At 36.3% G+C, this 24,694-nt stretch overlaps 1 protein-coding gene across 2 annotated transcripts; it reads right to left on the bottom strand.

Moving 5' to 3' along the window:
- Positions 1 to 206: 206 nt before the first annotated feature.
- On the bottom strand, positions 207 to 24,588 carry LOC120630935 (graves disease carrier protein homolog). 2 transcript variants are annotated; one of them, XM_039900296.1, is made up of 7 exons: positions 24,103 to 24,588; positions 22,685 to 22,911; positions 8,993 to 9,181; positions 7,084 to 7,240; positions 5,805 to 5,946; positions 4,754 to 4,756; positions 207 to 2,911 (listed from the first exon to the last, which is right to left on the bottom strand). In XM_039900296.1, exons 1-7 carry the CDS (start codon positions 24,164 to 24,166, stop codon positions 2,734 to 2,736), a joined length of 960 nt encoding a protein of 319 aa, XP_039756230.1. In that variant the 5' UTR covers positions 24,167 to 24,588; the 3' UTR covers positions 207 to 2,733. The 2 variants fall into 2 exon arrangements, with proteins under 2 accessions (XP_039756230.1, XP_039756231.1); XM_039900297.1 differs by lacking the exon at positions 4,754 to 4,756.
- Positions 24,589 to 24,694: the final 106 nt, after the last annotated feature.

Raw genomic sequence — 24,694 nt, 5'->3', positions numbered from 1 at the left:
TACATGTAATTTTTTCATACACACGGATGTTTTTTCTTGCATCCGTATATCAATCATTAATAATTGAAATGCATGTTTGGAACACTTCGATATCATGGTACATAATGAGAAACTAGAGGTGTAAGAAAGTCGATCCAAACCATTTTTCATGTCAAAAAAATAAAACAATACCATTAAAAAATTAAGAATACTTTATTTCATACTTAGTAAAATAAATACAACTCTTCACCGTATAACAAATTATAATTATTCTTTGTAATCCTAACTACTATACAAATTTATTGTTCGCCTTTCATTTTCATCTCACCCAATATACATACATTAAAATATATTGTATTTTCTTACACCATAAAAATTACCTATGCATTTTCAATTTAACATTTTTTTTAAATAATAATATAACTTGTCCAATCACACACATGCTCGAAGCGCAGCGGTTTGTGATTGGTCGTAAATTTGCATGCCGACGCAGACAAAAATTATAATTAACATAATTTAGAACAAAGTAACGTTTACCAATGTAGAGGGTAAATTAAATTAAAATCATATTACAATATATTTCCTTCCTAAAAATTTTCTCTATAAATATTTGATAAAAGAAATGTCATAATTAGAGAGCTTTTAATAAAATAAAAAGCCTTTGTAATACCTCTGATATAATTATATTTGCATTTAAATAAAATGATATGTGATGTAGTCAATAAATGGAATGCACCACTTGCCTAAATAAGACTAGAAATATATAAAAGTATGAAGCATGTCACAAATACTGGCCGATTAAAGTTGCACACAGGTCACTTTACACCTATTAATAAAGTGTTAAAATTTTGTTCACAACCATACTATGAAGCCTCAGTGCATCCGTAAAAAACTTCGAGATTACAGGTAGTTCTCATAATTGTACTATCAACGACATGACGTCATCAACATTTTTTTCTTATTTGTTGCACAAAACGTTTTTTCATTACTCTATAAAACAAACAAATCAAGAGGAAACATTGGATGCAGAAAGGAACAATTTGTCAATTAGCATACCATTTTGTACCAGGACGTCGCGTCATAGACGAGTTCGCTCCAGTTGACAGATGTCATGGAACAAAATATGAGGACTACCCAAGATTTTTCGAGAGGACCTCATCGTTTGTGCCGCTCTTGCGGCTTGAATGGAGTACAGTTGTTCTGCGGTAATCCGAAGAGTACGATCTCACAAAAGACTTGGCATCAGACAGGCTGTCAAACGTTATCTTTTGTATTTTTTTGTATACAAATGTGACGTTTGACAGCTAAGACCTCGATATTTTCGCCTGTCGCAAGACTGTTGTGAGTCCGGTAATCACCCGGCGGGTCCTTTTAATTCCCCCTTAACATTATCAAGGGTCTACAGGACTGATACAAATAGGTAATCAAAACTGCTGTCGTATTACCGCGAGTCAAAAAAACATATAAAATAAGATTAAGCGGAACGTTGTTTAATATATATGTACTCGTAAATTCATAATACTGAAAAGGCTGCATTAAGGGACCTCGATTTAGGCACTCCACGGCTACGGAGACATTTTATTCATGGGGAAGAGACAAAACTTTTACCATCATCTCTCGAGCATGGGCAAACAATATGCAAATAATAAACGTGTCATATTAAACGGGAGCAAACTTCTCCATTATATTATATTATTATTGCCGTGCTTTGGCGGGTTGAAAAGTAAATGTTATCCCTATAAGGCAATTTCTCCACATGGCGCTCTCTCGGGTGACAGATAAGGAATACCAACATTACAGGAGAAGGATGGGTGCAGATGTAACATTTGAGAGTTGGTACACACCATACAAAATACTGTTTATTTTTCTTTTCTTTTACACAAAAACTGTTTTGTTGTCAACCAAAACGTATGTAGAGTGGTTTACATGGGGGCAGAACCTAAAAATATAAATAAATAGATATTCACGAACCTTCGTTAGTGAATATTTATTGGCACCCGCTCCGATATAAAATCTTCATATTTGCACTTCTTTTTAAAACTGCCACGTTGGTTTATAAGATATAATTTATTTCTATTTCTATTGTAGTTTTCTTTTTTTTTCCTCGCCTGTGCATGTTTTATTGTTTGCACTGTCTCACTTTCGTGTATTCTATTATTACTATCACCAAGGGTTGTCTGTAATAAGACCGCCTTTGCACACAACTGTTCTTGTGTGTTTCTTGTTTTGTATCTAAGTTTGTGCAATAAAGTATTCCAAATAAAAAAAAATATGAGGACTACAGGGTTCGAAACTCTTGCAAGATTTTGGGTTTGATATCGGGTCGCGCAAATTTATTTTGGGTCTACCTTAAGGGACAGCAATTTAAAACGTCGGTACCAGTTTTTATTACTAACCGGTGAAATAAAGCCCGCGAAGCCGCATTAGAGCAGAATGGGGGTTTTAGCTCAAAAATACTATCTCCATCAAGAGCATACTTGTTTACATCAGTGGTATACTTATGGTCTGAGGATTATGATGATAAAGCAACCTTTTGTACCACTACGCTATGTCACCACCGCCTTATCGCCTGGTATGTGATGATGCAGTCTAACATGGTAACGGGCTAATCTGTTTGGGGTACAGCAGTTATGATAAACCCGTAACCCCTAATCTGTTTAAACGCGGCATCATATCGGAACGCACGTATTTGTCATTAGGGTGGTATCTAGCCACGACCGATGCCTCCCACCAGATAACGAAATCCGTACCCCATTATGAGATCTTCATTCCAGTGTCGAGGTTGAGAAGTTGCTTCATCAGCTCGTATGTGGAGAAGGAGGTGGCGACCATGGGAATCGCTCGTATATAGTTGACAGTCATGCCTCGGTACAAACCCTTCGTTATGCCGTTCTCACGGTAAATGAGGGTAAGAGTTTGCACCATGCCCATCCTGAAACAATCATTATATAATACTAGCTGTTGCCCGCGACTTCGTCTGCGTTCGTTTTTTTATGTGACATTAAATTTAGTTGTAGTTCTAAAAAAAATTTAGTATCGCTAAGCCTTAAATGAGGGGTTTGCTGCTGTTCGCTGTCCTCCATCTCCAACCATAGGTTGGACAAAATTAAACACATATTATAACCTCTATAGTACAAAAATAATTATTTAAATCGGTTATAATTTGTCGAAGTTATTGTGTAAAATCGTCAAACACTCATCCCCTCTCCCAAAGGAACTGAGCTTAATGTCGGGATAAAAAGTATCCTATATTACTTCTAACACTTCCAAGAATATGTGAACAAAGTTTCATGAGGATCGGTTAAGTAGTTTTTACGTGAAAGCGTAACAAACAAACTTACATTAACATTTATAATATTAGTAGGGATTAAACAGCTGTTCCGCTGTTGTTGCTCTTCTTAGACCAGGGCGCGTTTGGAACCCTCGGAGCTTTAGTTTCAAGTTGGCGTACGAATTTATCACCATCCCCTTACAATTATGTAAACATATATGTATGAACGCTTCACAAGTGCCTGTGATAGGCCTACATGAATTAAGAAATTTTGAATTTGAATTTTTTAAAGCGGTGATAGCGCATTGGACACGAGCTCGACTTCGCTTTCGGGGGGAGGGAGTTCGAATCCCAGTACGCACCTCTAACTTTTTTAAGTTATGTGCGTTTTAAGTTATAAGAATATCACTTGCTTCAACGGTGAAGGAAAACATCGTGAGGAAACCTGCATGCCTGATAGTTCTACATAATGTCCTCAAAGGTGTGTGGAGTCCACCAATCCGCACTCGGCCAGCGAGGTGGAATACGGCCTTACCCCTTCACATTGTGGGAAGAGACCCGTGCTCTGTAGTGGGCCGATAATGGGTTGATGTGATGATGATGATGAAACAGCTGTTCTGCGACTTTGTTTCAGTTTTATTGTGTTCCGTACCCAAAGGGCTCAACGGCACCTTATTACTGAGACTCCGCTGTCCGTCTGTCCGTCCGTCACCAGGATGTATCCCATGAACCGTGATAGTTGCCGCTATAACCTCAAATGCACATACAAAACAGAATAAATAAATATTTATGCTGATTCTGATGCAACAAACTTTATTTTTTGCTCTTTTTCCTAGATATTGATAAAGGCGACGGGTGAGATGCTTGTGATATTCACAGAATATTAAGTTGTATTTTATATATATTCACAGAATATTAGTTACAAATACTCACAGAATATTAAGGTGTACACTTTAGGAATAAATAGTTAAATAAAAATAAAAATAACTCCCAAACAACAAATCAACATGTCTATCACGGTAGCTAGGTAGGTAACTAGCCACGGCCTAAGAGCCTCCCACCAGACCAGAGAAAATTCAGAAACTATAAATTCCCATAAATAACTATAAATTCCCAAAAAAAAGCAACGCATCGCACTTTTGCATTTATAACATTCTTATAATAAATTGTTTACAACGAATACTAAAAGAAGTGTATTTGCATGTTTTTTTTTTATATATAAATAATTTATTGTGAAAAAACATACGGTATTCAATCGAAAAGTAAGTTCACTATTTGAATAGGTTTTAGGCCAAAAAGGCTTGGGTATTTTATGAGTACCTACTTTTGGTCATTATTTATTTGGAGAAAGAGTTCTTTAACAGCTTGAGTCAGATTTTCTATTCGATCGCGTTAAAGTTAACTACGATTTGAATAGAATTTAGTTACAAAACTGGGAATAAAAAATAATAAATTAAATAATAACACATAAAACGGAAACTTAAAAAAATATATAATACCAACCTTCTATCAGTGTTGCCAACACCAGTGCAAGAAATATGTAATAGAAACAGAGATATTATTTCATAATATAATTAATATAGATATAGATATAAAAATAAATAGTTATTTACTGAGTGCAGAGAAATGTTAGTAAATTTTACTAGTATATAGCATATAGCATTTAGAGAACAGTAATTAAGGCAACTTTCCAAAGATTCCAACATAGTTTCATATTCACCAAGATACAGACTGGGCCTGACAAGCAAAAGTCTCACGCCAGCTATAGCTACCTTTTTTTTATGGTACTAAGTGACGGTCCAAGCATATGATCCACCTGATGGTTAGTGAAAAACTATTGTCAATAAAATAGAGCAACCGTTCGCAGGGTTTGAAAGGAACGCGTCTGGCAACATGCCGCTTTTTGCAACATGTCGACGTATGTGTTAACTCTTGTAAACGTAATTACACCGGCAACCACGCCCTTTAGAGTGGAATACAGCATTGGAATGCTGCTTAGAGGTAGAAATAAGCATGGTGAAATATTTAGAAATAAGCTTCCCCGGACGAGCTCTGTCGCAAAAAGCTCAAGTACAACCAAAAATAATTCAAAAAAATATATATACTACGACAATAAACACAACGCCATCTAGTTTCAAATTAAGCGTATCTTGTGCTATGGGTACTAAGATGACTGATGAATATCTATATATATATATATTGAATTTTATGACCAATTTAAATGACCAATTTTTATGATATTTAATTTTTTGGATTCCTCCAAGACCTGAATAGGATAATAAGTATTAAAATATAACATTCATCAAAAAAAAAAATGATTTTTTTATAACAAATATACTCTCATACTTATAATATACAGATAAAAACACCCGGACACTGATAAAAAATCAAGTTTATAACACAAACATTTTCTATTTTTGGGAGTCGAACCAACAGCCTAGGACTCAGAAAGCATAGTCGCTGTCCCCTGCGCAAATGGCAATCAACAAGTGAAGAAAATTTAGAGAAATGTTAGTCACGTGAGGTATACTAGCATCAGTGTATAAAGGCTCACCCAAACTTCGCCGTCTCTGGCGTCATGCATGCGAGCTGCATGCGGCGCCGAGTTACGTCGAGGGGGTACGATACTGACTGAGCGACCGCGCCCGCCAGCCCGCCGCAGACCAGCTTGCCGGGCACCGTCAGCACTAGACCACCTGGAATGAATAATTAATAAAAGTAAGAAGATTCCTAGACTTACATATAACATAACTTGTCTATGGTTCTTGCCACAAGGCTAAGAGTTGTACCATACAAAATGATCTTCATAGCTTTACTGTTTTTTTTGTTCTTTTTACACATAAAAACTGTTTTGTTGTAAATTGTTTACATTTTGTGTTTGCTTTTTCTAAATTTTCATTTTGATGGTAAACATTTATATAGGCGGAAGGTAAACCTGATTTTTGGCGTGGCAACACAGGCCTTTGCGAAGCTTCGCCACGCTATATGATTGAATTTTTGTATTTCGTATGTAACAATAAAAATGAATATTAATTTTTTAATAAAACATACATTATTAACCGACTTACAAAAAGGAGTGGTTATCCATTTGGTTGTTTATTTTTTTTTTATCTGTGGGACAAATTTGTAATGCTTTATCTTTTCATTAGGCATATCTGCAATAACTTACAGAAAACAATTTCGATTTTTCACATTGCCAGGCATCCCGTGACGGCTCACACGTTTTTTTTTTTTCGTATATCGGTCTATACGAAAAAATTAATTAATTTATATCGGTCATAATATGTCAAGTGTCAGTTTACGGGTCCCCTAAACTTTACGATCCGCCGAAATGATTTTATGTATTGTATTGCATGACGGATCAGGCAAATGGAGCACCTGATGTTAAGTGAAAACCCTCGCCTATAAACATAGCAGCACTTCGCAGGGCATGCTAGGCACACGTCCTGCGACGTGACTACACCGGCACCCACGCCCTTCAGACCGGAACACAGCATTGCAACAATGTTGCTTAGCGGCAGAAATAAGCATGGCATTAGTACTTCTTCAGACGAACTCTGTCACAAAAAGCCCAACTACTACTGCTACTTTGTTTTTTTTTTGAATTTTGAATTTTGAAAAAATAAGAAGAAGAACAAATCTTTATTGCACATATAAATAGAAAGCCTTAACAAAATAAACGGTAATACAGAACATATGCATAAAGGCGGTGCATATGCATTGTTGAGATGGAAGGTAAATCTTAGCTTTTTTTTAAAATAAGTCAGCGGATTGATCCAATAAAGGTTCCAATTATTTCATCATAAGTTCAAGGAGAACAGCTTATAACTTACCAGTATTCCTGTCGCACTTCCGGCACAGTGCATTGGGCAGGTACTTCATACACAGAAACTTGAGGGACTCGAAGCAGTAGAAGCTGAAGCCCGCGTACGGCACCATGCCCACCATGGTGGGTACGAAACCTCGGTACAGCGCCCGGGTACCACCCTCCTGGGAACAAAGCCAAGTAATTAAATGAAGGGCTTTTTTGTACACCTCATGTTAAATGTTACTAATACTAATAACCAATGTTCATGACATTGAATTGGTAGGTATTTTGATACAAATAAAACTGCATTATCGATATGTATTTTATAGGTGTACTAGCTGTTGCCCGCGACTTCGTCTGCGTTTGATTTTGTTTTTAAAGTATTCAGTATCGCTAAGCCTTAAATGAGTATAGTTGTATATACATATAACATGTGACTGTCAATTAATTATAGACAAATAATTTGCAATAAAATAAAATTGTGACTTTACTTAAAGATCTAAGCTATCCTATCTCTTAAGTTGGACCAGACTGCTCACGGTGTACCAATTTAATTTAAAATCGGTTCAGTAGTTTAGGAGTCCATCGCGGACAAACATCGTGACAGGAGATTTATATATATTAAGAAGATGTATATACGCACTACCTAACTATTTTCTGTAACTGTTTTTTATCTTCGCCATTGATTGCCTGGAAGAAATCGCTATGTAGCGATAAGGCCGCCAAATTGTATACGTTGTATTGTTTTACTTTTCTTTTTGTTCTATGTACTTTTTGATGTGTGCTATAAAAGTATATTTATTCATTCATTTATATTCCACTCCTACATTGACTCGAACGATGCAAAGATACGGGTGATCCCGGTGTGTTAGTCGTGTATCATGAAAAACAAAATATAATAGGTGGCCTTATCGCTAAATAGACAACAGCGATTGGTCGTAAGTTAAACTCCAATGAGGATGATTGGGTTGGACGTGTTGATCATTTTTTGTTTTATTTGTTACTAGTGTCGGTAGTGTGGTAACTAGCCGCGGCCGAAACCTATCACAAGACCAAAACCAGATTTCAGAAGCAAAATACTTACATGTTATTTAAAAAAGGTCATCGATTATCTATCAGTGAGTTTTCATTTAAGATAGGTTTTTTAGATAGGTTTTATTTTAATTGTGAATGTCATGATCACTTTTTATCGATATAAATAAAAGTGAATGTGTTAAATGTTGTACATATTGTATCTATTTATATTATATATGGTATTGGATAGAATCGGGCGTTACTTTGGGAAAATCCATGAAATATTATGAAAATTAAGCTTAATTTGCTATACACCGCGAGCAGCAGGAGAATCTGTATGGTGTTATTTATAATTCCTTCAATCCTTATATTCCATTATAGTCACAAAAAACAGATTTTCGGCAATGTACCCTCTACGCACGTTTCGCTACGAAACCGGAGCATACTCAGGAGATGTTGACTTAACAATTAATAATGGTACTTAATAATTATTAAGTCAATATCTCCTGAGTTTCGACATTTTAGATTTTCAGAGAAAGGTTTGACAGTGTACAGTTTAAATTATCAAAGTCTACGGGCTCATTCCGGTGATTTAATTGATTCAATTTTACAAAAATCTTTTCGTTCGTTCAGTGAAACTTGGTAGTCCGATAATGAGATAACTAGATAATGCGTTATAATAAAGATTTCAATGTATTAAATACCTTTTTTCTATTGTTAGTGTCGTTTTCTCTACAAACGTAGAACAAGATGAAATTTTTGAAAAGATTTTTTGTTTTTTTTTTTTGCTTTGATCTTGTTACGCCAAAGAAGTATAACTTCTAAAGCGTAAACATAAGTAAACACACGATTTTTTTATTTACCTAGCCCTCTATATGTATATTGTTAGTGTCCTTGGTAAATGAATAATTTGTACTCACAGTCTTGAATATGGTTGTGGCGGCATGCACGATGCCTGTGTAGCGGTGTTCGCCGGTGACTTGGAAGGCGAGCCGGGCGCGGATGGTGTCCAGCGGGTAGGTCAGAGTGACCGCTGTGACCCCCGCCGCCGCCCCCGCCAGGAACTTATCGCCGTGCTGGATCATCGGAATGCTTAAACCATTTAGGTACTGGAAAAGAAAGCCTCAGATTATCATCAACCGTTACCGTTTTCTCTAATATGTTTATTCAACCAAAGGTTGTCTGGAGGAGATCGCTTAAAGCGATAAGGCCGCCTTTGCGCATATGTTTATTATCGTTTTTTTTTGTTAACCTGGCTTTATATTTGTATGTGCAGTAAAGACTTTTTCTTCTTCCTCTTCTTCTTCATCATTATCAACGTAGCAGTGCGACTTCACGACAAAAATACGCAGGGCAAGTAGTAGTAGTTGCTCGTCAGGGCAAGTAGTACCTACTTGCCCTGACGAGCTCTGTCAATGAAATCTCTACTATTGACGGCCGATTTGCGCAGTTTTTTTTTTTTTTTTTTTATTAATTTGGGACAGAAAACAATTACATATTACAACAATAGCTCTTAAAATTACCAAAAGAAAAAAAAATAGTGTTTTGTGTGATTAACATGAATGTTTTTCAGTGTCTGGGTGTTTATATTATTATATCAGTCATCTTAGTACCCATAACACAAGGTACGCTTACTTTGGGGCTAGACGGCGATGTTTGTATTCCTGTAGTATATTTATTAATTTGTTACATTTATTACTATGTACTAGAAGAAGAAGAAGAAGAAACACTTTATTGCACGTATAACATACAGGAAAAGAAACAGTAAGGAGTATACAGTACACAATGTAGACATGCAAAGGCGGCCTTATTGCTGCAAGCAATCTCTTACAGGCAACCTTTGTAGATAGGACTTACAGCAAGAGAACGGGATAGTGCCAAGAGTGTTGATAGATATACATAAATACCAAAATGTAAAGATACAAATACATATATAATTTAAATAAATATACGTAATATATAAAATATACCTACATGATATATAAATAGAAAATATACATAATATATATAATAAATATATAACAAACATAATATATATTAGTAGATTTTAACACACAGTTAAAAAAAAAAAAAAAAAAAAAAATAAGAATATAAAGAATCTACTTCAAATTTCATCACTCAAAGAGAGGTAGTAGTCCTTCAGACGACTCTTAAATATCGGAAGGGAACTACTTCCACGGATTTCAGCAGGCAGATTGTTCCAGAGCATAACTGCTTTAAAGGTGAAAGAATTACTGAAGAACTTCGTTTTACTAAAAGGGAGTACCAGACGGTTACCAAGGCGGGATCGAAGGTTGGAATGAGAAGATGAGTCAGAAATAAAGCGAAAACGATCCCTTAAATAAGAGGGAGATAAATGACTATAAAGAATAGAATAAAAGAAGGAAAGTAGATGAACTTCACGGCGTAAACGGATAGGCAACCATTTTAGTCTAGCTCGGTACTCCGATATGTGATCAAATTTACGCAGTCCAAACACAAACCGGATGCATAAATTTTGAAGGCGCTCGAGCTTATTAAGAAGTTCTTCGGTAAGGTCAGGATAGCATGAGTCTGCATAATCCAGTATAGGAAGAAGAAGAGATTGGGCAAGAGAAATTTTAGTTTTAATAGGAAGGAAATTTTTCCAACGATTTAAGTACCCAATCAAAGCAAAGATTTTTCGACTCACCTCAGCTACCTGTGGGGACCACGACAGATTATTGTCTATGACGAGGCCAAGATTTTTTACAAAAGTACTCGGAATCAAATTTGTGTTGTTAAACTGGACAGAGGGCAAGGTACAGAAATTCACCTTAGCTAACTGCTGACGGCTGCCTATAATAATAACCTGAGACTTATGCGGATTTACGCAAAGTCCATGTGAATTGCTCCATGTGTAGATACTGCGCAGGTCATTATTTAACTGAAAGATTGCTTCAGAAACATTGAGAGCAGGGGCAGCGACATAAACTTGCAAATCTAGGTGGAATCTTACTAGGTGGTAGAGTCACTACAAACATACTGACTTGACGTTTAAAAGTGCTTATATACTGGGCCTACTTGGAATAAATGAAATTTGAATTTGTATACTACTAAAATTTTCTTCTCCCTTTGCAGCGCTTTAACGATTATAATAACAATGTGTTAGAAATAAGAATCAGGACCGTCGACGGCTTAACGTGCTCGCCGAACCACGGAGGTGGACAACATAAATTTCCCGAGGTCTTTGTAGAGACAGGGAGATCATCTTTTTCGACCTCCCTGGCGCAGTGGTCTTAAAAGGGGGTCCAGGTGGTCCGAATTTTTGTCTGGTCTGGTCTGGTGGGAGGTTCTGGTAGTGTGTCGCTTATTACAGACGACGTGCCGCCAACAAGCGTTCCGGTACGATGCCGTGTAGAAACTGATTTTCACGGATATGGCTTCTCTTCTCATGGCTGGAAGAAGACTGCAGCCTTTTTCAACCATATTGGTGTAGGCCTCCAAAGTCAAAGTCAAAGTCAAATATTTCTTTATTCAAACAGGCACAAAAATGGCACTTTTGATGCGTTGATTATATACAAACTCCTTCAATATCTACCACGTCTTGCGACATTGAGCTGCTTTGGATCCAAGAATTCACGTCTTCCTTCGAGAGTATTTGTTGTCGTCCTTTGAGGGGGCTTTTCTCCTCATGGCTTCAAAAACTTATGGCTTATAACAGCCATATATCATTTGCCGTCAAGAGTTAGTTTTTTTTTGCATTGCGTAAAGCTGATTTACCCTGATGATTTTAGCAGTGTAACGGGGCTTGGTGGCGTGCCTCTAAAAGGGGCTCTGCCAGGGAGAGTGGGAACACTAGGGCCCGAAGAAGCGAAGGGATCGAAGGCCTGAGGGCGCCTCATGTGACGCTGAACCTAGGCTCAGGCGATGATTGCAGTGAAAGGGTTTCGGACGGTGATTACGCGGTGACGGTGTGAGCCTACGAGCCGGATGACGTCAGAAGTCAAGGATAGTTTAAAGTAAAATTAAAAATAAATTTATCCCAAACATGGTGATCTCGAGAAGATAATGCCAGCCACTAAGTAAATATAACTAAGTCTAAAGTAAGGACAGGACGTGCGCAACTCAGTTGCCTTAGTACAAGATGTGCTCTCTCGCAATTGAGGAGTGATTTTCGTATATCAAACTTTATTGAGTTTTATATAAAAAAAAACAAGCAGAATAAGTAGTTTAATAAAAGAGCCGAGCGAGCAGAATAAGAGTTGAAAAATCCCATACCTCTGATTTTTAAGTATTTATTGTTCTGCCAAAAGCTCTAGCTTTGATATGATATGCTTTGTTGAGCATATAATCTATCTTACTTTGGCGTTACAGTATTTAAATACTCGAAAACGACTCCTCGATTGCGAGTGAGCTAATTTCGTACTAAGGCTACAGTTATAACAATTGTTGCAGACACCCATAACTACAAGATCCTTCGATACCAAGACTTGAGACACACATTGTTTTTTGGTTCTTTTATATTCAGGGACTAGTCTTTGAAATTTAAATGAAGTGTTTAAAAAATCTGTGACGTTTGAGCTTAGAGCATACAATGTTAAACAATACAGAGATTTATCTTTTTCCGTATGCAGTTTTTATCTTTATTTTTGAAGGGATACGGTATACAATTGTGTGTTAAGCTGAATAAAGGATTCCAGTCACGTTTAACATTAAGTAAACCAAGATTAAGTTCAGATATCATTATTTAATATAACTATTATTATAATAATAATAATACTTTTTTATAGTAATTATTGACGGACCAATGAGATATCCCACCTTATGGTAAGAGGCCCATTGCCTATAAACAGATCAACATTCCGCAGGGTACCTATGCGAGCAACACGTCCTGCAAAGGTCCTATGTCCATGAACTTAAGGCGTAGGTGTTAAGGCTTATATGCCTGTTATTACAAGTGCATTTACTTTAGACTGAAATACAGCAAAGCTGCTTTTTTTTTTACTTACAACTACATTCCGTCAAACTGTAGAACAGTTTGTTGACGGCACTGGCGTGTATAGAAGGTATGCACAGGGTATGCAGATGATATAAAATGAAGAAAATCTCCAGTACGAGTTTTAAATACTTAAGGGCAGTGGCGTGCATTAGAAACAAGCACAAAAGCATTGCATACCCAAATTATTTTATATAGCTCGTATAGGAGGGGAATGTTTCTATTTTAAGCTATATATCTGCTTTATGCATACCCTGGCCGAAGAACCTGTGCACGCCACTGCTTAAGGGTAGGCTTTTTATAACTCTTACAATGCCTATCCTTAAGTTTTCTATAACTCGTACTAAAGATTTTCTTTAAATTATATCATCAATCAATCAAAAATACTTTATTGCACACAAGAAAAAAAAAAGAGACAAACACAACAATGGTACAAGTCAATTAAATTTGTGTAACAAAGTCGGCCTTATCACTTATAGTTATCATACCCTGTGCCAGTGGCGTGCACAGGGTTTTTGACCAGGGTATGCATAAAGCAGGTACATGGCACAAAATGGAAAAAAATCCCCTCCAAAACGAGTTATATAAAATAATTTGGGTATGCAGTGCTTTTCTGCATGTATGAAGTGCACGCCACTGCCCTGTGCATACCCTCTATGTACGCCACTGGTTAACAGGATCAGCTCTCTTATAATTTAACGTAGTAATATGTTTAGATGCTAAAATTATTTCGACTTATAAATAGGTGAGTAGATAGTGTTTAAGAACAATGATATTTTATGAATGGTTTCATAATGGAGCTGCAAATAATGGTTACCTTAATAGTATTTACAGGTCCGTCACATATAATCTCTAAGCCTATTTTATAGGATTATTTTTAAAGCCTTCCTGCAAGAAATGCAGAGACATTTGTTTTCCTAAACTTAGCAGGAAGTTCGTTAAACAGACTGAGACGGAGAAACTTCATTGTCTAACCACCAAAATAATTCCGTTTTCGTGGCACAATTAGTTTTTTACCTAATATCCTTCTTGTTTCCACATGACCATCTATCAGAGAGAGATCGAGAGATCGCTTTTAAGCGATAAGGCCGCCCATTGTACCAATGTTTTATTGTGTTGTTTTTGTTTATAATTTAATTTCTGTTAGGTGTACCATAAAGTTATTTTCATTTCATTTCATCAATGTTACTTAGCGGCAGGAATAAGAATGGCTTCGTTCTTTCCCGCACGAGCTTTGGCATGTAAAGCTCTGCAACTACTAAAGTTTGGTTTGGCTTAGTTAGCATCTTCAGTGCCCTTAGCCTACGATTACACGCGTTTTCAGTTCTTCAGGAGACCACTAACTTTGTTAATTAGTACAGGTACCAACTTTATACCTAAACCAGTCCCGAAAAAGGTGTGGTTTTCTGTTCATAGGCTTACTTCTGAGTTTTCCCATCCGGCTTATAGTAAACGATTCCATTGTTAGTGCATAACAAAGGAACAAAACACAAATGGCCAAGGTCATTTCATGGCGCGACGCTTCAGAGGTAACTTGTGATTTATACCAGTTTGGTGACTCTGGTACGCGTCTCATATTTGATTTGATACCATTCGGAGTATAACTCGCTCCATCGCGTGAAGAGCTTTCCCATCAGGCAGTATAAGATTATGTTATTGATTACCAAAGCAATAAATACTTCCATTGGATGTCGCACCCTCGGTTAATTTAGAAGTGGCCTGAGATTTAGACCAATGGAGGTGTAGTTCTTCTTCGCATCCCATTTCTTATTTGATTCCTACTCCCGAGTATAGCATTCTCCATTGTCTGTATCTGAGCTTTGTCATCAGGCTCATAGTACTCTTACTCTGAGATCACCGATAGATACTCCCGGGTATATCTCTCTCCATTATCTGAATCTGAGTCTTGCCATCAGGCTTATAGTTAAAGGTCATGTTTATGATTACTAAAGCAACAGAAAACTTTCATTTGATGGCGCGACACCGGTGGTCTGTCATTAAAAGCAATGGAACTCTGGTTCTTCTACGTATCTCATTTCTTATTTGGTACCTAATAAATAGTAAAGATCATGTGCATATCAAAACAACAAAATACAAGTGGCCAAGGTCGTTGACTGGCGGCGGCGCGCCGGCGGTGAATTCTGAAGTGGCCTGCGATTTAGACCAATTTGCAACTGTCATTAAGCTGTGATTGATCATAATTTATCGGTATTTTGACATGGAAGTCTTAATCTGATAATATGATTTACATGATCATTCATTAGTAACTTACTTATACACGGTTCTGTATAATTGCATCTTAATTATATGTACTTCCTTACTAATGTTGTACGTGCGTTTCTGCGCTAAAGAGGGATGAACCATTTAACTCAATTTTATCAGAATCCTCAGTACTCAGTACGACGTAATCGTAATATGTTTCCACATTACCAAACTAGATGGCGGCACAAAGATCCTGCATCGCGCTAAAGAAGTGTTCAGAAAAATTAAGAGAAAAAGAAGAGAAGATCTTCCTATTGTTACGTTCGAGCGTATCACCATAGCTCACGAACCACTGATAAGCCTCTCATACGAAAAAGGTTGTTAGATAGTGAGTCACTTGCCACTAAGCTGCTTCTTCTTCACTACAAATTAAAAAAAAAACACACAAAGACGTGGGCAACGGCAAGTTTATAATATTCATACGGATTCAACAAAGGAAACATCTATTAGAGTAATATTGTTCGTCTGGTTTTGTCATGCAAATACAATTCTATTTTGACAAGGATTTATTTATCTTTCAACGATCGCTTGTCATAAATTTATTTTTACTTTCTAGGCTGCTCCGAGCTGAACTTATATCAGTTTCTATCAATGTCTACAGGTGACGGCCGATTGGCGCAGTTTGCAGCGACACTACTTTATGAGCAAGGCCGTGGGTTCGATTCCCACAACTGGAAAACGTTTGCGTGATGAGCATTACTGTTTTTCAATGGCTGGGTGTCTATATGTATATTCTTAGTATTTATGTTTATTATTCATAAAAATATTCATCAGCTATCTTAGTACCCAAAACACAAGCTACGCTTACTTTGGGGGCTACATGGCGATGTGCGTATTTTCGTAGTATATTTATTTATATTTGTTTTATTAAAAATAAAAACCGGTTCTATTCTGATTAATCAACACCAATTGCATGCAACAGTCCACAGCTGGACTAAAGGCCTTTCCCAATGGCAGGGTTTTCCCATAATCACCATCAATGTTTAATAGTCATAAATTCAAAGTGCAGCAGAGTTTCCTGCCGGCTTCTTGTCGGTAGAATCTACCTTCCGAATCGGTGGTAGAGTCACTACACATAGACAGACTTGACGTTTCAAAAGTGCTTATATTGAAATGAATTTTGACAAAAAAAAGAGATCCAGTATTGGATTGGGTCCAATATTAGATGGATTGGATTAATTTGAGAGAATTGCAAAAAAGGCAAACATTAAAACCGGCATTGGATAATTTGTATCGTTTTCTTTATTCTCATACTCAAGACATTTTCTTGGATTCATCAACGTTACTTTTGGATTTGAAGAAGCTGAGTAAACTATTGTTTTATAACATTAATTTAGTATGTAAGTCGGTAAGTAAGTAATATAATGATGATTATATGTTAAGATATAAATGTCACGACCGCAAATAAAAAAAAAAAACCTTTATTCATCAGATTAGGTACCTCGGTACTTATGAGGCTACGTAATCATGCGTGGCATGCTTAGGTTTCTTAATAAGGACCGGTACATGGGTTGGCAGGTCTATTTTTGTTGAGCGACAGCAATAAACCGTGTTTGCTAATTGGAAACCGTGTACACGACTTTTATTGAAGCATCAAAAACAACTCCACCTTAGAATGGTTTCTCGAACAAACTGTTAGTAACTTCATGCCATTTAGCAGTTGACAGTAATACCTGATAGTTGACCTCTGATGTTCTATAAAATGGGAAAGTTTGTGAGTTAGCAACATTCCGCGGGTGTAAAGTGAGACTTGCGCGGGGCGTTTTACTGTTTTTGGACACAATACACTGTATACAATAATGGTTGAATGAGGATTCCGGATTTTCTTGATTCAATGATTAATTCCATACCCAGTTTCCACGCGACATCGTACCGGAACGCTAAATCACTAAGATACACTTCCTTGGTCGGTAAGGTGGTAAATAGCCACGGCCGAAGCCAGACCAAACCATGGAAATCAGAAATTATAAATTCCCCCCTGCCGGGGTTTGAACCCGAAACCTCCCACTTAAAACAACAGCGCTCTTCGCTGAGCCATGGAGGTCGAGCTTGAGTGCTTGTTGGGCTCAATTGGCACACTGACACTGTTTTCAGAGGCGCAGCCGTATGGTATATATTGGTGTAACTGGTTTATGTTAGACATGTTTGAGATCCGGATATTCCGACTCATTTCCATATGTAGAAACAAATTTCCATATGTGGAAACCGCGTCTATAGTATAGGCAAAGAACTCGCATTCTATTTTTGTTGAGCGACAGCAATAAACCGTGTTTGCTAATTGGTGACGGATCAGAATATAGTTTTCACAACCCCTCCTCTTACCACGGGTGTCATACGAGGCGGCCAAGGACATATAACGGAGCACGGCCAGCAGCGTTCTCTGTGCTACTATAAAGTCAAAGTCAAAGTCAAAAATATCTTTATTCAAGTAGGCCCATAGGTGGCACTTTTGATGCGTACGCAATTACAAGGTAGTGAGATGATGGCGATAACCACATTCGTAAACTTAAAACTAAAGCTACGAGGGTTCCAAACGCGTCCTGGTCTAAGAAGAAGCCCACAACTAACTTAGCCGGGTGTTTTTTTTTTGTTATTACCATCTCACAATGTCATTTTAAATTATTAGAAGAGCAACCTGGTTTGAGCAATAATTTACACCCAAGCTTTTTGTCGATTACGTAGTCCTTTATACTATAATAGGACTTTTCTATAAGCTTACGTTTAATAAAAACTTTGAACTTTTTAAGAGACATTTCCAAGATGTCAATTGGTAGTTTATTGTAGAATAGTATGCAATTTCCTTTAAACGAATTATGAATTTTATGTAACCTAGTATATTGCACTGTTTATTCTTACTTCTAATGTTTAAATTATTGCAGTCACATTATTTCTTAAATTAAGAAATGTTTTTATGAACGTACATTAAATTTTCAAATATGTACTGACCATACACTGTCATTATTTTAAAATCTTTAAATTTATCTCTCAATGACTCTCTCGGACCCATTTTGTAGATCGAACGAACAGCCCTCTTCTGCAGCACGAAAATAGTGATAATATCAGCAGCATTACCCCAAAGTAAAATTCCATATGACATAATGCTGTGAAAGTAACTAAAATATACCGTCTAGCAGTTTCTACGTGGGTCATATGGCTATTACCATCTACTGTGATCTCTGTGACTCGTCTGTCTAACGTAGTTGCAAATCCTACTGTTGGGAGAGTACTTTAGTCCAGCACGAATAGAACCGGCAGGGGACATTTTTCCCTGGCCTTGAGGGAAGCATTTAATTTAACATCTTCTTTCTATTATAATTCAGTTTGATTTGAATTTCTGCATACTATTAAATTAGTCTAATGTTTAGAAGTCACAAATAATTATTGTAAGATCAAAATATATAGCACACTCCAGCAAATAAAGTATTCTATTCTCACAGCTTTATAATCTCACGAAATAATGTCCAAGTAAAATAAGTGTACCTAGATAGACCTAGTTACACGGCCCATTGGCGCAGTTTGCAGCGACCCTGCTTTCTGAGTCAAAGGCCGTGGATTCGATACCCACGACTGGAAAATGTTTGTGTGATGAACATGAATGTTTTACAGTGTCTGGGTGTTTATCTGTATATTATAAGTATTTTATGTATATTATTCATAAAAAAATTCATCAGTCATCGTAGTACCCATAACACAAGCTAAGCTTACTTTGGGGCTTGATGGCGATGTGTGTATTGTGGTAGTATATTTATTTATTTATTATTTATTCATTAATAAACGGTTAAACTGCTCCTATGCCCTGTTCTTGGCAAGTAGAGACAGACGGGTTATTTTTATCCCTTGTCGGGGGATATAATTTTTGTATAATGCCTATGCTACCATTGCAGTGGGATGTTAAATAAGTAGGTTAATGATTATTTTAGTTTTTTTTTTATTCCACTATAGATTAGCTCTTCACTGCAATCTCACCTGGTGATGATGCAGTCTTAAGATGTTAGCGGGCAACCCTGTTACGGAGTACGGTAGTCATACCTCTAATCGGTTTCTAAGCGACATCGCACCTGAACACTAAATTGCTTAGCGGCACTTCTGTGTCGATAGGGTGGTAAAGACCAGAGAAAATTCAGAAATTATAAAGTCCCGAATTTTCCCCGCCCGGGAATCGAACCCGGGACCTCCTACTTAAATTAACAGCGCTCAACGTCGCGCTAAATAAAAAAAAATAAAAAATCTTATTTTTTATATCTCGGAAATATTCTTCTCAAATTAGTGTATTGTCATCGGTCCTCGATATGTCTACAAAGTTTGAACGAAATCTGGGCGTTTAAAGTGGGTCAAAATAGCGTCTAAAGAAGTCGGTTACAAACATACATACAAACATACAGGTGAAGCTAATAAAAGCGTGTTAAAAAGTAAGAACTTAGAGAAAACGGTACACGACTAATATTGAATCGGTGAGTCACTTGTTGCCATTTAGCAGTTGAAAGAATTTATTTTACCTCTAATGTTCTAAACGTTTACCATAAAATGGGAAAAAAAAGAGTTTGTCAAAGTGGAGGCACGTTTTTACTGTTTTTGGACACAATGCATACAATAATGGCTGAATGAGGATTCTTTATGTTTTTAATTCTGTGGATTATTTTATCTAGAATGATTACTTCTTAATGTTTATGGATGCGATACGAGGAGTTCTTATACCGTGACTGAAACGTTACGTTTCGTCACTCTTGCCGTTACAATATACTGTTACAGCCTTTCCACATCATACGATACGATACCGTCGCTTGGCTCCGATCCGATTTTGGGAACCATATAGTACTTACATGTTCCCGGGAGTTGCAAGAGAGTAGGAGTTGTAAGAGACAAGGGATTCAAGTTTTACCATAATATACGACTGAGCGATTTTTATTAAATGTGTAAGATGTGAATGTCTGATTTAGGTTATCTTATTAATATTTTCTGGCGATTGGAAACTAGGTCCTTAACTAAATGTGTATCAAATGGTATAGCACTTAGAGAAAAATATCTCGATTTGTTTTTCTTTCAAATGTAATGTTATATTATTACTAGGGTTGTGGAGTAAGTAACCTTGCAATCAACTAACGTTGTAATATATTTGCAAATTACTTATTATTTTACTATACACTGACGGTACTATATACTGACCGTCGATTGGCGCAGTGGGCAACGACCCTGCTTTCTGGCCGTGTGTTCGATTCCCACAACTGGAAAAATGTTGGTGTGATGAACATGAATGTTTTTCAGTATCTGGGTGTATTATAAGTATTTATGTATATTATTCATTAAAATATTGATCAGTCACCTTAGTACCCATAACTAAAGCTATGCTTACTTTGGGGCTATATGGCGATGTGTGTATTGTCGTAGTTTATTTATACAATGTATAGATGTAATAGTTTTTGTACAGCTTTTAAGTCAAAGTGATATTAACCTATATTCAATATCAAGATGATTTTTAATTTTTTTAAATCAACCATAGCTTTGCAAGTAAACATTCAAAAATACAGTATTTTTATAAAAAAAATTATTAGTTCTACTTGGCTCGGATAAAGTGAAAGCCCCTTAGGACACGCTTCTGAGATTAAACTACAGTCTTAAAACAATGATTAGGTAACCATACAATGTATATACCGCAGTAACCATAAAATCCAATGGTAAGCTGACATGGAAATATTATCATTTATCAAATAATATTTTACGAGATTAAACTCTCATGCAGTTTATATATAAAACTGGGTATTTGCATGAAAAAATAATTATATTTGGTATAGCGCTAGTAGGTATTAACATTATATAAAGTACCTACCTAACATTTTTTCTTGTAACTAATGTTTTCTATACTTAATATAATAAAGATTATAGATATACTTTTTTTGTTTGTATCAAAACTACTACTGATTTGAAATATTGGATATATTGGATTCTTAACAATTATTCATTGTAAAGTCAACATCACCTGAGGATAATCCGGTTTCAGAGCGAAACGTGCGTAGAGGGTACATTGCAGAAGATCTGATTGGTGTGGACGATAAGGATTGAAGAAATTATAAATTACACCATGAAGATTCTCCTGCTTTTCGTTGAGTATAGCAATTTAAGCAAAATTTTCATAATATAGACTGATTTTAACCATTTTTTATCAATAGACCGCTTAGTTATTAGGAAGTCACATACCTTGGCTATAACTGATTAACAAATAAACTAGATATCCTTGAGAAACTTACAATAATGTAGACCAAGAAGCAAAAATTTGCCTATAAAATTATTTATTTGGCTGAGAATACTATGAATCTTTTACATAAATAATGTACCTACTACATGATTATATGGATGATTAGTTCCTTTGCAGGCACCTTGGGGCGTCCCTCTATGATCTGCGGTCTCTGATGCAAAAAAGAACTGCCTTGCAATCTTACACCAACTTTGTAAACTTCATCCTGAATTGCCTCAAGCAATTTAACAATACTTAGTAGATTATCAATTTTTAGTTATAAATATTATAAGTGTGTAAATTCTATAGTTTTAGTTTATCAATGTGTTTCGGAAGAACAGTCCGGCCGATGCATAAAATCGAAGAAGCAGCTGTTCTTTTCCAAAAAAATAATATTGTGTAGTATCGTGGCATTAATTCTTATTCAAATAGCTAGTTTTATTAGTGAACCGATCGCTTCATTTTATAGGTACTGTTTCTTTTTTCCCTAACATTCCCGCGGTATCCAAACTAACGCGGTTGAAACCGCGGGACGGATATTCATATGAATTACTGTCATACATACACGTTAAAATAAAAAACGCAGTGATAGCCTCGTGGTTGGAACTGGGGCTTCACTTTCGAGGAGCCGAGTTTGAATACCAGCATGCACCTTTAACTTTTCTAAGTTATGTGCGTAATAAGCAATTTAACAGTGAAGGAAAACATCGTGAGGAAACCTGCATGCCCGGGAGTCCTCAATAATGTTCTGAAAGGCCCACAAATCCCCACCGAACAAGCCTTTTCACTGTGGGACCCGTGCCCCTATAGTGGGCCAATAATGGTTTGAGGTGATGAAGTTTAATTTAACTACAAAAACGAATTAAATATAAAAAAAAATAATTAAGTAAGTCACAAAATATGCATCTGGACTAGAAACTGAAAATTCTGGTCTCGGGACCGCCCAACCTAACTGCAAAATTCACCTTCGTATTATAATGATATTGTAGCAGATTTTCACTGTCTGAAAACATTGATAAAAACACTCTTTCTTAAAATAAAACCTAGCTATCGATTGATCGCCCCGGCAACCCCATGCATACCTTAATTAATAAAAATAGTTTTTCCCTAGAACCACAAGTATACATTTAATGGTAGAGAAACAAAATATTCAAATCATCATACCCTTTTATAAATCTCAAAGCTTGTGAACTGCGTCGCAGCATAAGGAAATATCCTGACCATTTGCGCTCCATTGCCTTTGTATAATGCTATGAGGGACTCCTGCTTGACTATTGCCATGAGACCTCCAAGCACACCATGGTGTTTGTAATGGGATGATTGCGCTTGGAGGAGAATCTTGATGCGGTCAAGGGGTGCAACCGTAGTCTTTGCACACATACCTGCTACACCTGTTGATACAAAGATGACTTCTATATGTTAAATATGTCTCAAGATGAACAGGAAAAAAACAAAAATCATGTCTTATGGAGAATGTAGTTGGAAAAGAGCAATCTGCTGAGTTTCTTGCCAGCTCTTTTCAGTGTAATCTGCCTACCAAACCGGTGGTGGAGTCACTACAAACAGACTGACTTGAAGTTTCAAAAGTGCTTATTAATTAGGCCTACTTGAAATAAATGAATTTTGAATTTTTATGTCATCCCAATTTTTGTTACCGTTGAAGTTGTTCAATACTATTACCACCTAGGTCAAGCTTGGTAGAAATAAATTTGAAAAGAAAGCTGGGTTTGTCAGTTGCCTAGACAGTTGTTCAAGTAATCTAGACCCCAATGCCTACAGGTATATAATAAGGTATATGTTACCTACCTGTGATGACATATGGAGTAGAAAATGGATGCTGACAATAGACCTTGTCACTTAGGGGCTGTTGATGATGATATGCCGAGTAAACTTGGTTGCTAAATATGTGCCTCGTTAACAAGCTCAGTTCCTTAGCGGTCCATGGAGAGACTTATGCTTAGAGTGCCTCTACATTATTAATTAGGAATTAAAAGAGATTTGGGAGAAAAGCCATTTTAAAAAGTTACACAGCTAAAATGGCAAAGAGCACATTGCATATTTCCCCGGGCCTGGCAACCCAATTAGTAAACACAGCATGGGTAGGTGAGATCCTGAGTAGGTGAGATCCCTGAGTAGGTGGATCAACAACATCAAACAGGTCCAAGTGAGTTACAGTACTGAGTATCCAACAGGACTTTCAGTTTTACACGCTTTATTTTATCATGTGCTTAACTTGTATATGAGTGATTTCTTTCTTAATCATTATTTTATTTTTACTTAATTGTGTATCAAATATTAGGTTTTAGTAAATATCTAGTAATAAATTTACTAGAAATTTACTCAGTCAGTCTACAGTCTTTGTATCACTGTATTACAAGGTAAACTGATAATGAACTTAAATTTAACTTTTAGTTTCAGGAAATAAAACAAAAATTTTTATTCTGGTCTGGTATTAGTATAATTTTCTAGTAATAAGGTCTATGAAATAGTCAATGTTATAAGTTAAAATAGAAAAACGACTATTTCATGTTATAGTGTCAGTTATGTGTTAAAAAGCAATTTATTTAAAAAAGTGAACTTACCGCCAGCCAATAAATTCTTGAGTATAAAATCGAGGTCGTTCTTTGGTTCCATTTTTAAAGCCATTTTTAAGTGCTATTTTGTTAGACTATACAACAATGCAAACTATCTTTAAACTTGACCCTTTCTAAAACTTCGTGGAATTTCGAGATATATGACTATCGTCGGTCACCTACTTAATTAACATTAATTACGGACGAATCGTTGGGCGTTGGGACATTTCTTCACGATTTGGCACGCAACATTTTAAACAAACTTTCACCTCTGATTATTGCAAACAAAACTTTCTTCGAACGGTCATCACAAACTTTAAATGACGTCACGACGTCCAAACGAAAAATAAGAGATTGTTTGTTGCTTTATAGTCTATTCCAAAGCACTTTTTAGAATATTTGCAGTTTTGTTACAGTAATTACAAATACACTTTCGCTTACATTAAATTAGTTTATGAATAAAATATCAACATTCCAACATCCACACTGTCGGCATTAAACTCTGACGGCTAACTGACGTCTACTGTCAAATGTCAACGTATCATGAGAGAGGTTGTGTTGTCGCTTTCTGAATAAAATTTACCTTTTAACGTTAAGGTCT

Source organism: Pararge aegeria, chromosome 17 (assembly GCF_905163445.1).
Source record: "Pararge aegeria chromosome 17, ilParAegt1.1, whole genome shotgun sequence".
In the NCBI taxonomy this organism is placed as follows: domain Eukaryota; kingdom Metazoa; phylum Arthropoda; class Insecta; order Lepidoptera; family Nymphalidae; genus Pararge; species Pararge aegeria.
The sequence above is the reverse complement of the archived record's forward strand: the minus strand, read 5'-3'. Positions and strand labels throughout refer to the sequence as shown.